A 16418-nucleotide genomic window follows, 5' to 3' on the forward strand; every position below is an offset into this window, starting at 1 on the left:
TCTTTCCCTTCTTTTATAACGCTATCGACATAAGTCTTGGTAATGAATTCTCTATGAATCTCGGGGAATGTAAGAGTGAAGAACCTTCTTTCTTCGCTGTATCCACGGCTGTTGTTATAAGAAGGCTGATTACCGGTAAGCACTTTTACCTTTGATGACCATTTGACCTTCACGCCACTGAAATTATCGGCGATTTCCTCATCATCATCTATGCTGAAGAGTAATGATTGGCCGCCGCCGCTAGATTCATTGGCCTTGAGTCTCTTAGCACCGACTACGGCTTTCTCGCTAAGGTAGTTCTGGATAGCGTCATAAGCCTCGCTTCTCTTTAGGTTTTCTCCGGTGTACTCGTTGAATCTGATGTGTGCTTTGCCGGAGACCCAATCCATCAACTTCTTGCCGTATATCCCAAGGTACTGATTCTGAATGGTTAATATCTGAGTATAGAAAATCGTCAGTATCACAGTGAACACCTCTCTCATCATGTTTTTATCGCGTCCTTCTCTTTCTCCTCGGGATTTCTCTGGCTCTGTATCGGGTTTCTCGGGTTATAAAGAGGGGTTTATCGGGGTGGTTTATTGTGTTCCAAGAAACTCGAAATCTCTGTGTTGAATGGTGAAGTTGCAAGGTCAGGGGAAGAAGATAAGTTTCTGCGATGGTTCTCACCGCCGGCTGCCTTTTTTTCTTGATGGGTACTCCTTAACAACTATATATATATATATGGGAAATTTTCAAACTGCAAAGTAATATACAATAAGGCTGGTTGCAGTTAGTTTGATATGTTCAGCAATTAATTAAACTAAAGATGAGGCCATGCCCTCTTCTGTATTCTTGTCTATTATTGAAGACGACTTCAAGAGAAATAGGCATCAATTTTTTGTTACTGACGTTGGCTTGCCTTTTGGGGTTTATGCGAAGAAACACGCCTTGTCGTTTGAGCACATTAAAATAAAAATTTATTGTGCTGATGACGGTGTCATAATACAACGGTGCCATCCGATATAATTTTAAAGTTGCAAGCATTATAATATAAGGGTGCGTAGCAAAAAAAAAAAAAAAAATCTACAAAATATTATAATTTATTACTGAAATTAATTGTAAAAAAAAAGTTACCGAGACCGTGTCCATTTGATCAAATGTATATCCGTCCATTCGTATAATGCAATTCCATAATCGTATAATCCATTAATGACTCATAAAATAATTTAATCTAACTTTGTTGGGTCTCTCATTTTAATTTATTATAAGCAAATGCAAACGGAGAGCACCATTAATTAATTTGACTCATTGCTATTTTTCTTTGCTTTGTTTTTTGGGTCAACAAATAATATTTATGAATAATTGATCTTTCGTCTTCTTTTAGATATCAACTTAATATATATTTAGTACAAATTGACGCTTTTATCTATTAATTCCATTTGATATTTATTTTCTACAAATTGAAATATTTATTTAATAATTTATAAATTTAGATATTTATATTCTGGTATTTTTTAAAATTTCCGATCCTTTTTAAATATAGGGACCGACTATGATGTCATCACGCATTCGTCACGTTCGTCCAATACTAACGTGAGTGCGCAATATTTGATGTGATGCATAACAATTAAGTTCAATTAATCAATATAATGATTTAATTAAGTCAGGCCAGCGATGTCATATGGAATGTCGGCCTACGAATTACCCCTGATTCAATTTATATATTTTCATTTGTTAAGTTATAATCTTTTCGCTTCATATATAAAAACGGACTCGTGTTGAGTTATAGATTTTTCGTATTTATGATAAACATAAAGGGCAATAATGTAAATCTTTTATTTATATTTATTGTTGCGTATATACGTCACTGTGTACGTGTTACTGAATTTACGATTCCAATATTCAATTCAATTCGGCAATCCCTTGCTAATGTTCAAATACAACCTAGCACGCTAAATTGTATTTGAACATTAGTCCGTTTTTGAATATTGAAAAACGGACTCGTGTTGAATATTGAAAAAGAGTGAAAAAAGAAATCGAACATTCAGAATTGAATTGAATTGAATTGAATTGAATATTGGAATCGTAATTTCGATTTCTTTTTTCACTCTTTTTCATTTGTTTGTTAGATAATTTTTTATGTATTCAATTAAATAATATATATATATATATATATATTTAAAAAAAAAACCTTGAAATTGCTCACGGCATGTGTACTGTTGACTGGTCATAAGGGCACGCCGAAGAATATGTCTTTAGTTTTTATAGTTTTCTTCACCTAATGTCCTTGTCGGAATCTATCGAAAGAGACAAGTCAGATAACGTCATTTGTGGTCTACGTGACACTTGGGAAAAAAAAGCCCCTGTAAAATACATTTTAAATAACGAAATATCATAACAAAAGAACCAAAAAGTACGTCATGAAATTTCCCATCACAACACCATGTGATCAATTTTATGTTTTTTTTTTTCTAAATAGGAAATTTCCTGGAAATTTGCTCAAAAGAACCAAAAACCTTTCCATAGTATAAATGAAGAGCACCACAAAACCCATTTCAGAAAACTTCCCAAGAATTCAAGAAACAATCAAATCCCTACCATTTCTCCACAAAACCGATCTCAAATCACTTTTCTTGGATTCCAAGAAACAAACTAAGGAGTTCCTTGGAACACAAGAAACCTCTGCGGAAGCAGAATCAGACCGGCGAAAAGACATGTTACAAGTACTATGGAGCTTCTCTGTCATGGGAGTGACGAACTTCATGTTCTTGTGGGCGATATACAGACAGTACTTCCCTTACAATCTCCGAGTTCACATGGAGAAGTATGCTTACAAGATGATGGGTTGGGTCTCGCCTAACGTCCACGTCACGTTCCATGAATACACAGGCGAACACCTCAAGAGAAGTGGGGCTTACGTGGCGATCAGAAACTACCTTAGCCTGAATTCCACGACTCGCGCCAAGAGACTGAAGGCCAACGAGTCTAAAGACAGTAAATCCGTGGTCTTGAGCCTTGACGATCACGAAGAGATCGAGGAAGAGTTCGGCGGCGTGAAGGTTAAGTGGATTTCCAACGTAAGAACGAGGGATAATGAATCGCGGTGGGGACGTTCCTCGGACGAAAGAAGGTTCTTCACGCTTACTTTCCACAGGAATCACAGAAAAATGATCACAGAGAGTTATATCGAACACGTTCTGAGAGAGGGGAAAGCGATAGAGGTGAGGAATAGAGAGAGGAAGCTCTTCACGAACAATTCGAGCCAAGATTGGTTTTCTTGGAGGGAAAGGAAGTGGAGCAACGTCCCTTTCGAGCATCCGGCTACGTTCGATACTTTGGCTATGGATCCAGCGAAGAAGGAAGAGATCAAGAAGGATCTGATCAAGTTCAGCAGAGGGAAGGAGTATTACAAGAAGGTCGGGAAGCCATGGAAGCGCGGTTATCTACTCCACGGGCCGCCCGGGACGGGGAAATCGACTATGATCTCAGCCATGGCTAATTTCTTGGACTATGATGTTTATGATCTCGAATTAACCACCGTGAAGGACAACTCAGAGCTCAAGAGGCTGTTGCTCGACACGACGAGCAAGTCAATCATCGTGATAGAAGATATCGACTGTTCGCTTGAACTTACGGGTCAGAGAAAGAAAAAGGAGGATGATGATGATGATGAGGAAGACGAGGAAGAGAAGAAAGAGGCTGAGAGGAAGGAGAAGAGAGAAAGAGAGGCGAAACAGAACAGAGTAACGTTATCAGGGTTATTGAACGCCATTGATGGGTTATGGTCTGCATGTACAGGTGAAAAGATCATAGTGTTCACAACGAATTTTGTGGACAAGCTCGACCCGGCACTGATACGGAGAGGGAGAATGGATAACCACATACAGATGTCGTATTGTCGGTACGAAGCGTTCAGGGTGTTGGCCAAGAACTATCTGGAAATCGAGACACACGTTCTGTATGAGGAAATCAAGCGATTGCTCGAGGAAACCGACATGTCCCCTGCTGATGTGGCGGAGAATCTGATGCCGAAATCTGACGAGGAAGACGAGAACACATGCCTTAAGCGACTGGTCTTGGCTTTGGAGGAGGCAAAGGAGAAGGCGAGAGAGATGGCGGAGGAAGAAGAGAAGAAGAAAGCTCGGAAAGAAGAGAGGAAGAAGGAGAAGAAGAAGAAGGCTGAAGAAGAAGAGAAGAAGAAGAAGACTGGAGAAGAAGAAACGGTCAAGAAGAAGAACAAGGCAGAGGAGAACGGTGATGCTTCTGATCAAGAAAATGGTAATTAAGGAGGTTTGAGCCAAATTTACAAATGGCAACGTACAAATCTCTGTCTGAATATTTTGTGTTGTCGCCGACTGATGGTCTGGTTCTGTCCTTTGTTGCTCAACAAGTTGAAATATAAAAATGGGTAATTGGGCCATATGATTCGCTTGTATCTCATATCTAATATATATATTATATATGGTAAGATTTTGGGTAAATTTATAAGAATTCCTGAAATATGTGTGGAATTAAAAAAAACTGCTTATATTTTTTGCTTATTTAACAAATAAATTTCTCCAACCTAAAAAAATCGTTTCACTGAAAAACCCGAAACTTGTTAAACTTAAATCCCTTTAAATGTTGACTAAAGGTTGATTTTAATTGGCGTACGTGGCCATGCGCGTCATCATTTAGTGGGGCCATTATCCAAAATACTCTCTTTTTGCTGAAACTAGTTCTGCACATATCCTTCTCCAGATGTGACTTTGTGACCAAAATTCATGTATACATGATGGTCATATTGGTCATAGCGTTAAATTTATGGTGATTACATCACATCACTATGATCACACCTTACATATCACACTAATCATTTGGTAAAATCATAAAAAATCTAACATTGTGATCAATATGACCAGACCATACAATTATTCTGGTCACAAGGTGGTAAATGCATAAATAGTTTTAGCATAAAGTGGGTATTTTGGATATTTTGCCCATTCAGTGGCCGGCATTTAAAAAGTAAAAAAAAATACGCGTATATCATACACACATATAAGTACTTACACACATATATATATATATATATATGTTTTTTTAAAGAAAATGTTGACGTGGCAAAAATGACTGTATCATGTGTAATATACTTATTAATTGGGTTTAAAGTCAACATTAACGGAATTTAAATGAGAGTTTTTTGAATTTGTAGGTTAAGGGTAATTTAATGAAAATTTTTGAAATGTGTATTAGAATGATTATATAAATTTTTATTTAAATTGACATAACTTTCGGTGCGATGGATAAATGGGTTTGCGTGGAGTCTTCATGGAAGCTTACGATACTTGATATATATCCACTGTTTGTATATTGTTTTATTTAATATTTATTATTCTAACAGTGACAATAAATCACTCTGCCAATGGGGATTTTTTATTCATTAAAATTTAAAAATGGCATGGTCCTATTATAATATATAAAATATGACTCATGGAGCTTACAGTCCATCCACCATGACTTTCGCCACTGTCTTTCTTTATTAATTTTGCCTGGAAAAATTGCGTCACGTCGGGCAGAATCATCGAGCTTGTGCCTTACATGCTAAGTTTTTTCTTTTTTGTTTGAAATTTTCTTTCGCACGCCTTATAACGAAAGGTTTAAATCATTAATTTTGGATTATATTAATTTAATTTTATTTTGTTCTTGAATTTTAATCTTATAGACTGCTGAACGTATGATTCGAATACTACGCAAACATAATTCATCACCGATTAACCAAAGTTTTTTGTGTATATTTTTTTTTATGAGGGTTTGGTACAGTTTCGCGGCATATATTCAACCCATTAGAAATAATGAAGTTGAAGTTTTTAAATAAATCTAAAAACAAAAGTCTTTTTCGACTTTACGTATCAGTCTGGTGCTGTTGTCACCATAAAACAATAAGAAATGACCCATCGGCAATTCTTTGGTAGTTTCGCAAAGACTATTTCCATGTTCACAAAGACAACACAGTGTATGTATATATATATCTAATGATCTGGTGTCTTTTCAGAATCCGAATTCACCATCTTCTTCCTTACATAATCACTTTCCTCTCTGAGAAAATCTCCCAAATCAGTGATCAAGAAGCTTACTTGTGAGCCAAGAAACATAAACACACAAAACAGACACCCAGAAAACCAATTAAAGGGGGATGGCTTCGATGGGGGAGATGTGGATGCAAACAGGCTCTGCTCTGGCAAGCCTAATGTTCGTATACACAATATTTCAGCAGTTCTTCCCCGTCCATCTCAGAATCTACCTCGAAGCATGCGCCCACAAGCTCATCGGAATCGTGTACCCTTATATCCAGATCACGTTCCACGAGTACAGCGGCGAGTATTTCAACAGAAGCGAGGCCTACACGTCGATTCAGACGTACCTCGGCAAAGATTCCTCGGCTCGTGCCAAGAAACTCAAGGCCAACGCCGTCAAAGGGAGCAGGTCTTTGGTCCTCAGCATGGACGACTACGAGGAGATCACGGATGAGTTCAATGGCGTCAAGGTCTGGTGGCAATCGAACAAGAACCGCTCCAAGAATCAGTTGATTTCGTTTTTCCCCGACGAGACTAACGAGGGCAGGTTTTACAAGCTCACTTTCCATAGACGTGACCGGAGGCTGATCACCGAGGAGTATCTCGAGCATGTCATGAAACAAGGGAAGAAAATCGCGGTGCAGAACAGGGAGAGGAGGCTTTTCTCCAACAACCCCAGCCAGAACTGGTCGGGATGGAGACAGACCAAGTGGAGCCATGTGCCCTTTGAGCATCCCGCGAGGTTCGAAACTCTGGCCATGGAGAAGAAGAAGAAAGAAGAGATCATGGGGGATTTGACCAAGTTCAAGAACAGCAAGGACTATTACCAGAAAATCGGGAAGACGTGGAAGCGAGGGTATCTCCTCTTCGGTCCACCAGGAACAGGGAAATCAACCATGATCGCAGCCATGGCTAATTTCTTGGATTATGACGTTTACGATCTTGAACTGACAACGGTGAAGGATAACACGGAGCTGAGGAGATTACTGATCGAGACGACAGGGAAATCTATCATTGTGATCGAAGACATCGATTGTTCGCTTGATCTTACCGGTCAGAGAAGCCAGAAGAAGGAGAAAGAAGAGGAGAAAGACGAGAAGAACCCGGTCGAGAAGCAGTTGAAGAAAGAAGCTGAGAACAAAGACAGCAAAGTGACGTTATCCGGGTTACTGAACTTCATCGACGGGCTTTGGTCGGCGTGTGGAGGGGAGAAAATCATAGTGTTCACGACGAATTTCGTGGACAAGCTCGACCCGGCTTTGATCAGGAAGGGAAGAATGGACAAGCATATAGAGATGTCGTATTGCTGCTTCGAAGCGTTTGAAATGTTGGCCAAGAACTACTTGGACGTCGAGTGGCATGAACTCTACGACGAGATCAAGAGATTGCTCGGGGAAACCAAGATGACACCGGCGGACGTAGGGGAGAATCTGTTGCCGAAATCGGAAGACGAAGATGCAGAGACTTGTCTGAAGCGTTTGATAGAGGCGTTGGAGGAGGCAAAGAGGAAAGCAGAGGAGGAGGAGGAAAAGAAGAAGAAGGAAGAGAAATCGAAAGATGAAGATGTGAAGGTTGAAAATGAAAAGAAAGGAGAGAGAAGCGAAGAAAACGGCGAAAAGAAGGATTGAGCAATTCATACATAACACGACAACACAAGAAACTTGTCCTCACGCACCAAAAACAGAGATTTAAATTCAAACTTCAAAATAAAGAAAGAGGCCCATGGGCCTTGACATGTTGATAAAGATCCACAACAGCTTTTTCTATCGCTAGTTTGAATTTCCATTTACCTTTTATTTATTTAGAATTGTTTTTGGGGACTGTGATACAAATAAATGACCAGCTTGCTACTCTTGAGATTTAAAAACAAAAAAAAATACCGATATTTATGACAGATTCCACGCATTTCCATGAGAGACAAAAATAAATTGCAATTCTAAATGTAACTGTGTCATGGTTTTTATTCATTCATAGTTGTTATTATCGTTGATAACGTAGCCTTTTAATAATTCCTGATACCATAAAATATAAATAAATGAAATGACCAGCTAAGCTGATGTATGTATGCATGCTTTTTTTTTTCTCCTAAACGAGGCAATGAAATCTTAAAAGAAGTTGATTAATTTTCATATTTATTATTATGGTAAACTCATTCAACATACACGAGCGAGCCAGCTGATAATTTTTGTTTATAATATCAATAAATGAAGGAGTATTCGATTTCGTTAAACTAAGCAAGAAAGAATAATTTATACTCTCAATGTTTGTCATTAACTGTGAATGCGCTCAATGCAACTTGTAGAATCGATTAACACAATGACAAAAAATGTTATTATATTTATTATTTCATCACTTAATCCTGTAAATTATATTATTATAAATATATTTTTAATATTAAATTATTATTGTTTAAATATAGGTTTACATTGGATTGGAAACATGTAAACTAATAAAAATATAGTTTTTGATATTTTTAAAAGAGTTTTATATTTTATTTTATTTTATTATGATTAAAATTTTACATGGAAAGGGGTTTTTAGATATTTTTTATAAAAAATTGAGATTTATTTTGAGTTGTAAATAATTAAAGTTTAAACAGATCATTTTGAAAAATTGTGGGTTTTTATGGGAATTTTTCTAAAAAATTATCAACTAACGTATAGTTTGTAAAGTAAAAAAAAAAAAGTTTGCCAAATTTTCTCTTTTGTTTATTAATTTATAGTATTTTTGGGGACTGTGAGGTAACAAATGACCGGTTTGGCAATTGGTGAAAGTTTTGTATTCAAATGAGATATAATACAATACTAATACATATATACATTAGGGATCCTTCAGATCCATCAGAAGCAATAGTATTTGTTATTGTAAAGGTAAACGCATTCACATATTACTAATTAACCTATGCATTTAAATAAAGAGATACATCGAATGGGATCAGCGACAGACCCACATGTCTTCGTATTGGTGTGGGGTCCTATACCCCATATATTTAGTTAATTTTTATTTATTTATTTATAATTGTTATAAAATTTTGATAAAAAATATTTAAGGCCCCGTTTAAGTTTTTGTTTTATCCCTCTACTTTCATTCTTTTTTTTTGTAACTTATTTTTTCTTGTGGCGCTTTTTTTATCTTTATTTTCATCTATTTTTTATTTTTTTCCTCTTAATTTCCTAAAAAGATTATAAATCTAATATTAAACATAATACAAAAAATCAAGAAAAATTAAATTTAAAATATATAAAAATTACGATTTTTATCTAGTTTGTTTTATCGAAAACTATATATTTCAAATAATTATAAACAAAATTATCATAAACAAATTTTTAAAAATAAAAAATCGTATAATTTAGTAGTAAAATATAAATATTGTTTTGACAGTTTATATTATTAATTTTTTTATATTTTTTATATAATATTTTAGGGATGAAAACCGTATAGAATCGAACAATATGATATTTTCCTTAATTCGAAAGGTATTATTTTTAGAAAAATGAATTTCGTGAGACCAATTGAATTTTAAAAAAATTCGAAAACATATTTTTTAATAAAAGATCTAATTTTTTTTAATAAAAAACGAAAGTGAATCGAATCGAATATGATATAATAACCGATTGGTACATATTTTTCTAAAACTGAAAGAATCGAACCGATCTATTTCTGAACTGAATCCGAACCGCAATTTTTTCTGGGTCCGCCAATGGGATTATAAATAAAAATACGAATAAAAGTCAACTCTATGAACGGTTTTAAAGGAACAAAACGTTATCTCTAATTATATATTCGTGGGAGCCAGCCAGCCAATAAACTTGTTTATAACATCGAGGTGGCTCTATTTTAAGGAGTATTATTTAATACTCCTGAACGTTATAGTTTTTTATTTATTTATTAAAGCTCCCCCATAAATGTATGTATGTGCCAATGCCATTACGGGAAAGAGAGAGGCAAAAAAAAAAAAAAAAAAAAAAAGATGGAGGTTCAACTTATCTCATCCTCAGAAACCACTCAGCCCCAAACATTGGCCATGGACGAGGTGAAGTTTCCTTTCCACGACCATCCTTTGCACCGATCAGGCGGGTTTGGCCTTTGGTGCGAAGGTTGTTACCAACGAGGTTTCTTGGAGGATGGTTACCGTTGTACAGAGTGCTATCGTGGTTTCTTCATGCACAAGGAATGCGCCGAGTCACCGCTCGAGATCAACCACCCTTCTTATCCCCAACATCCCCTCAACCTCACCTACGTTCCAGGTAGCGAACCATGTCGGTTATGCAATGGACACGTGTCGAATGTGGGTTATGGATGTTCAACATGCGACTTCTGGCTGCACATAAGTTGTTCGAGAAACCCTCCCTCTCATCTCATCCAAAACCCGGGGGCTCACGAGCATTCGCTCTTCAAGAGAGAGATGAAGTTCACCTGTCATGTCTGTGATGATAAAGGCTTCCATTATGGCTACGCATGTAACCAATGTGAGTTTTTCTGCCACGATGAATGTGTCCACCTCTCACCAGAGATAAACCACCCTTCCCACCCAAAACACCCTCTCATACTCCTCAAGGACGGCGCACCTCTTTACTCCGATTGCAAGTGCTGCCTTTGCGGTGTTTCGTTTGTGAAGGGACGGATCTACCATTGTTCCATTTGTAACTTCAGCTTGGACCTGGACTGCGTAAAGTGCCCACCACCACCGGCTCATAAAAGCCGTAAAACACATGAGCATAGACTCTGCCTCATGCCTCGACACATCTCCTTCACTTGCAATGCTTGTGGCAAGTACGGCGATCGTAGTCCCTACGTTTGTCTTCAATGCAATTTCATTATCCATTCAAGCTGTTTCGATTTACCTCTTCTCATCAACATTAATGTCACGATCACCGCATCTCCCACACTTATCTTCTCGGTCCTGGGTTTTCCGATCATGATTGTGCGGTGTGTCACCGAAAGGTTGATTGGCCCTATGGAGGTTATACTCGTTCCTCATGCCCTTACTTTGTTGCTCATTCTGATTGTGCAACAACGCCAAATGTGTGGGACGGGAGAGAACTCATGGGGAAACCTGAAGAAATCGAAGATATGGAGCCGTTCAAAGTGATAGATGATAACTTGATAAACCATTTCACTCTCGAAGAACACAACCTCAGGCTCAACAACAAGGATGACATTGTTAGCGATGAAAGCATAATGCAGTGCAGAGCATGCATTCGTCCTGTATATTCCGATCCGTTCTACGGTTGCACGCAATGCGATTATGTTCTTCACGAAACATGCGCCAATCTTCCTCGTACAAAGCGACATCCGCTCTTCTCCGAGAAACTTACTCTAGCCGGCGGTGCCAAGTACTTCCAAGATTCTTTCCAATGTGATGCTTGTAAGGGATACTCCACGGGTTTCAGGTACTGCACGAGGAGTTACGAAGTAGTAGATATACAGTGCATCTCCATTTCAGAACCGTTAAACCACAATAGTCATCCCCATCCCTTGTACTACTTTGATGAATACTACAACAAAAGACAGTATTGTGAGGCTTGTGACATATCATGTTTGAAAGGCTTCAGATGCATTAGCGAGGAATGTGAATTCGCTTTGCACTATGGATGTGCAGTGTTGCCGAAGATGGTAGAGAAACACAAGGCAGATGATCATCCACTCTTCCAATGCTACGGGGAAAATGCAAAGGGTCGATACTGGTGTGATATATGTGAGAAAGAAGTAGATCCAAAGAGATGGTTCTACACTTGTGATCATTGCTGCACCACTCTGCATATCAGGTGTGTTCTTGGAAACTTCTTCTCAGGTCACGCGTCGGGAAGCGTATTAACACACGTGGATTTCAGAGATATTGAACAGGAACGCGAATTCCAAGTGGTCGCCAACAATGGCATATTTCGACCTTTCTGCCATGTGTGTGGATCTCGTTGCATGGCCTCCTTGATTCTAAAGACACCTGACGACACTAGCCGGTTCATCTGTTCTTTTGGCTGTCTTCATCGCTTTCGTCGTCCTGTTAGGAAGTAATTAATTTCCAAACATGTGCATTTTGTGCATAAGCTTCAGTGCTTCCGGGCAAAACCCATTATCACAGCCTTCCAAGAAGCCAGGCATACTGTCAAAAAACTCGAAATAGCTTCTGTCACAAATCCACATTTTGCATACATGTGAATCAAAGAACTCTAGGGCTCCCAAGCTTAAACGGCCGGAGATCATGGCCGTCCATGACACCACATCTCTAGAGGGCATATGGTGAAGGACATTGAATGCCTTAATTGTTATATTCGCCACATTTACAATATAGCCAGACCAAAGTGCTGCCGATATGGACATTCTTTTCCGTTGAATTCTTGATGATCTGAGCATGGAGTTCTTTTCCCAACAACAAAGCTCCATTCAGGAGCCACATGCCCTAAGGATCAAATTCCACCTCTTCCTCTTCATCGCCCACCTCCTCACGAGCATGTAACCGTGTTTCTATTCCTCATGGCATCAAACACTTTTCTACAATCTGAAATCTCCCCGCAATTTCCCATACACATCCATTAGAGAAGTTCCAACGAAAACATCCTCCTTGATCACCACGCTGTTATCGCCTTCCTTCAAAAATACTGCAAACTGTAGGCAAAAAACCATGATTTAACATCTGGAAAAACACAAAAATGGCTTCTTTTCCACGCCCTTTCCTTGAGCAAGCCGAAATAACCGCCGTCCAGGAAATCACATCCTTCTCCTTCACCATATCAAACGCGCGTAGAGATAAACAAGAGCACTATCTACAATAAGACTCCCCACTTGACCTTTCACCAAATGGGCATGTCCCTAGCTCAAATTCTGATCTCCTACTGCACAAATTCGAGAGACATACAAACATCTCTCGTTCGTAAAACGGATACCCTTCTTCACGAATGTACCAAACAGTGAAAAAGCCTCGTTTCCAAGACCATCGCTTCCTCATTGCGGTCCAAGATATTCCTTTACAGATAAACTCAAATATGGATTCCATGAAATTGGTAGGTTGAATTACGGCTTACATATGAAATTAACATGATCAATTCGTTCAAACAGGGTAGCTGAGAATGTTACAGATTAAACATTTAAAAGCAGCAGTTTTAGCCCTAATTGCTCCAGCTGCTCCACCGCCATGAGTTCATCTTCATCCCTCCCCTACCCATTTCACCAAAAACCCAAGAATTACACTAACAGGCAAGAAAAAAAAGGAACTAAACTTTCCAGAAGAATTCAGAAACCCTATATGCATTATAGCTCCTTCAGAAGCAATACTATTGGCTCATCTGTTCTTCCGATTGTTTTCGTCGCATTTGCTAGCTTTGCACGTTGTCAGAGTTGTTTTCCCCCCGAGAAAGGAAAGGATCCACGGCCACGATTTTTCATTATATTAATCAGCTTGTTCGGATTTTCAGACTTGTAAAATATGCTGAATTCGCGTGCGAGTATTTTATTAAAAGATTGGAATAATGGGAATTGAATATTTTCTTGAGAAATGTGGGTACATTTTCTTGAGGCATTTAGTTGAATATTTAATGCTAGAAAAAAAAAAAACACAGCAAAGTTCTTTGAAAAGAACATACATCAATAGTTGTTTTGTATTTTTTTTTATAAATATTGTAATATTCTCATGTCTAATCTATATCTCTTGTGCGAGCCAGCCAATAAAACTGTTTATATTTTTTGGGAACCAGCTAATAAATTTGTTTGTATTATTTAATACTCCTATCATTGTTCCGTTTGTATTAAAGTGCCCACCACCACTTACTCATAAAAGCCCTAAAAGACACGAGCATAAACTCACCCTCCTGCCCCGACACATCTCCTCTACTTGCGATGCTTGTGACAAGATTGGCGATCGGAGTCCTTATGTTATGTTTGTCTTCAGTGTAATTTCATGATCCATAGGAGCTGTTTCGATTTACCTCTTCTCATCAACATCAATCGTCACGATCACTGCATCTTTCGAACTGATTGTCCCACCATGATTGTATGGTGTGTCACCGAAAGGTTGATTGGCCCTATAGAGGTTATACTTGAAAGTCATGCCCTAACTTCGTTGCTCATACTGATTGTGCAACGACGCGGAGTGTGTGGGACAGGAGAGAACTCATAAGGAAACCTGAAGAGATCGAGCCTCCGTTCCGAGTGATAGACGACAACTTGTTAAACCACTTTACGCACGAAGAACACAACCTCAAGCTCAACAAGGATGGCATTGCCTGCGAGGAAGGCATAATAGAGTGCAATGCATGCGTCCGTCCTGTATATTTCGATCCGTTCTACGGTTGCACGCAATGCGACTACCTTCTTCATAAAACATGCACCAATCTTCTTCGTACAAAGCGACATCCGCTTTTCACCGAGAAACTTACTCTAGTCGGCGACACCCGTTCTTCTTCTTCCAAGTTTCTTTCGAATGTTATGCTTGTGAACGACGCTCCACCGTTTTCAGATACCAAATGTGGAAGTACGCAGTAGATGTAGATGGCATACATCTTGACGATACATATGGTTAGAATGGCAGAAATATGTGGAAAATACAAACCTAAATGAGGCTCGGCACATTCGAGCCTGCAACTTCTAATTTGAGCGAAAAAGAACGTCTATAGGAGTTGCAAGCCGAGACATACTCTCTAAAAGAATGCCTAGAAACTAGAAAGTGAATCATCATCGTTCGAGCAAAACAACAGCACATGCTGTTTCAGCCAAATCATGAGGGCAAGATCAAGCCCATCAAAGTTATCATGCAAAATTACAACAAAAGGGACTCTACAAGCTCTAAAATCATATGAATTCTCGGTCTGACAGACAAATTACCCCTGCAAGTTCAGCCAAAACGGGATCATTGACTTTGAGAGTGAATAACCTTGGAAGCATCAGTATAAGCGTAGTATATTTATTATGAAATATACGATATTTAGTCTAGGTTTCCTAGTATATATATTGTTATATACATTACAGAGAATAATACACAGAAATCTTATTGTTATATGTTCAAATGGGTTCTTCCTATAGAATATAACCTGCTGGCTACTTCCAGTAGCAACAAGAAGATAGGTCGCTTCAACGTATTCAGGAGCATCCGCTCCGCGATTCTCAACTTTGAGAAGGAACTTTCCGTCGTCTCTAACGGACTCTCCAGGCGAACTGCAATGAGCATTAATGAATGAACCATGGTTAAGATTATGGAAAAATACATATATCCGAGCTCCATGTGATCCAGCAGAGAGATACATACCTCCCCTAACCCTTGCTTCAGACAAGAGGCAATCGACTATGGAAGATGAATTATCGCTCACGGGAAATACTCTCCCATCTTCTTCAGTCTGAGGGAGACGAAAATCAGGGAAAATATGCCAATTCAAAAAGGAATTTTGATCTGAAAAACCCAACCTTCAGGGGAACTCCATGCTCAGAAAACCAGGACATGGAATCAGCAGGACCATCTGTGTTGAAGAAAGAACCTTTGAGCTCTTTAATACCTTGGAGAGGGTAATTCTCTGCAAGAGTGATCAACGAACTAGAAAAGAATCAAGGGAAATCCAGTTGAATCAATCAACTCCAGGGTGCAGAGGCATATGATAAGTTTAAAGTTTCAATCTTTTTCGTTTTCCGTTCTTAAAACTGCTCACCACATTGTCATTGAAATGCCCATTGGTCACATTGCACCGTCCACCACCGGAAATCTTCACCCGCAGACAAATAATAGTATTGGGAATTATTACACAAACATGAACAAAACCAAAGATTCACAAAGCCTAACCTCTGAAAGAAATTTCCCTTTCTCAATGACCAAAACATTTAAAGGAGGAGCAACAGATTTAGCCCTAATTGCTCCATAAACTCCAGCTGCTCCACCACCAAGAGCTCATCTTCTTCATCCCTCCCCTACCCATTTCACCAAAACCCCAAGAATTGCACAGACAAGATTCCAAGAAAGAGAGAATTGAAAAAGTTCAGAACCAATACTCTCCTTCTGGGTCGCTCCATTCGCTCTGGTGCTACATGCGGTTTTCAGAGAAACCCAAGGAGAAATCGATAAGTTCGAGCGCGTTAGATGGAGATGCCTCACAAGTGCAGATAGGTTGCGTCGCGTTTCAATTGTAGCGGAAAAAGATAGCCACCAAAGAAGCCTTAGAGGAGAGGGAAGGGGACATTCGAAACGGTGTCCGAGGCCGATGGGCCTCGACATATGTTGATAAAGATCCATAACAGCTTAAAACTCCATTTCCATTTTCATTATAAAAAAAAAAAAAGACGCGACCCTTTTATTTATTTATAGTGTTTTTGGGGACTGTGATATGACAATAAATGACCAGCTTGCCAATTGTTTTTGGAGTATTTGTTATTATGGCAACGATTAATTACCCAGTTGCATTTAAATAA

The 16418-nt window shown here is 38.6% G+C and overlaps 4 protein-coding genes and 1 pseudogene across 8 annotated transcripts in view; 3 read left to right on the forward strand and 2 right to left on the reverse strand.

The window, feature by feature from the left end:
* The window catches only part of LOC104805431 (AAA-ATPase At3g28510-like), a 2474-nt gene extending 1768 nt beyond the window's left edge, over nucleotides 1-706 (reverse strand). Inside the window, exon 1 of one of the 3 annotated variants that reach the window (XM_010529997.2) lies at nucleotides 8-701. In XM_010529997.2, the coding sequence (XP_010528299.1) occupies nucleotides 8-485 (478 nt within the window). In that variant the 5' untranslated portion in view covers nucleotides 486-701. The other 2 variants (XM_010529998.2, XM_010529999.1) reach the window with 2 other exon arrangements.
* A 1790-nt stretch (nucleotides 707-2496) lies between these two features.
* On the forward strand, nucleotides 2497-4399 carry LOC104805433 (AAA-ATPase At3g28510-like). The gene has a single exon (XM_010530000.2). It carries the CDS (start codon nucleotides 2511-2513, stop codon nucleotides 4263-4265), a length of 1755 nt encoding a protein of 584 aa, XP_010528302.2. The 5' UTR covers nucleotides 2497-2510; the 3' UTR covers nucleotides 4266-4399.
* A 1532-nt stretch (nucleotides 4400-5931) lies between these two features.
* Nucleotides 5932-7821, forward strand: LOC104805434 (AAA-ATPase ASD, mitochondrial). The gene has a single exon (XM_010530001.1). It carries the CDS (start codon nucleotides 6152-6154, stop codon nucleotides 7658-7660), a length of 1509 nt encoding a protein of 502 aa, XP_010528303.1. The 5' UTR covers nucleotides 5932-6151; the 3' UTR covers nucleotides 7661-7821.
* Nucleotides 7822-10023: 2202 nt separating this feature from the next.
* On the forward strand, nucleotides 10024-11735 carry LOC104805435 (annotated as a pseudogene).
* Nucleotides 11736-14705: 2970 nt separating this feature from the next.
* LOC104805436 lies at nucleotides 14706-16229 on the reverse strand. Of its 3 annotated transcripts, XM_010530003.2 has the most exons (6): nucleotides 15796-16228; nucleotides 15665-15718; nucleotides 15426-15552; nucleotides 15271-15358; nucleotides 15056-15179; nucleotides 14706-14851 (listed from the first exon to the last, which is right to left on the reverse strand). In XM_010530003.2, exons 2-6 carry the CDS (start codon nucleotides 15685-15687, stop codon nucleotides 14785-14787), a joined length of 429 nt encoding a protein of 142 aa, XP_010528305.1. In that variant the 5' UTR covers nucleotides 15688-15718; nucleotides 15796-16228; the 3' UTR covers nucleotides 14706-14784. The 3 variants fall into 3 exon arrangements, 2 of the variants coding, with proteins under 2 accessions (XP_010528305.1, XP_019057139.1); XM_019201594.1 differs by having other exon boundaries at nucleotides 15665-16229; XR_770488.2 differs by lacking the exon at nucleotides 14706-14851 and having other exon boundaries at nucleotides 14909-15179; nucleotides 15426-15532; nucleotides 15665-16224.
* Nucleotides 16230-16418: the final 189 nt, after the last annotated feature.

This window comes from Tarenaya hassleriana, unplaced genomic scaffold, assembly GCF_000463585.1.
Source record: "Tarenaya hassleriana unplaced genomic scaffold, ASM46358v1 Cleome11, whole genome shotgun sequence".
NCBI lineage: Eukaryota > Viridiplantae > Streptophyta > Magnoliopsida > Brassicales > Cleomaceae > Tarenaya > Tarenaya hassleriana.

Coding starts and splice junctions, on each gene's coding strand:
- LOC104805433 (XM_010530000.2), top strand. CDS start 2,511: ATGAAGAGCACCACAAAACCCATTTCAGAAAACTTCCCAAGAATTCAA.
- LOC104805434 (XM_010530001.1), top strand. CDS start 6,152: ATGGCTTCGATGGGGGAGATGTGGATGCAAACAGGCTCTGCTCTGGCA.
- LOC104805436 (XM_019201594.1), bottom strand. CDS start 15,687: ATGGGCATTTCAATGACAATGTG. Junction 15,180..15,270: donor TGAAGCAAGGGTTAGGGGAG/GTATGTATCTCT, acceptor TGCTCATTGCAG/TTCGCCTGGAGAGTCCGTTA. Junction 14,852..15,055: donor CTACTGGAAGTAGCCAGCAG/GTTATATTCTAT, acceptor CTGAACTTGCAG/GGGTAATTTGTCTGTCAGAC.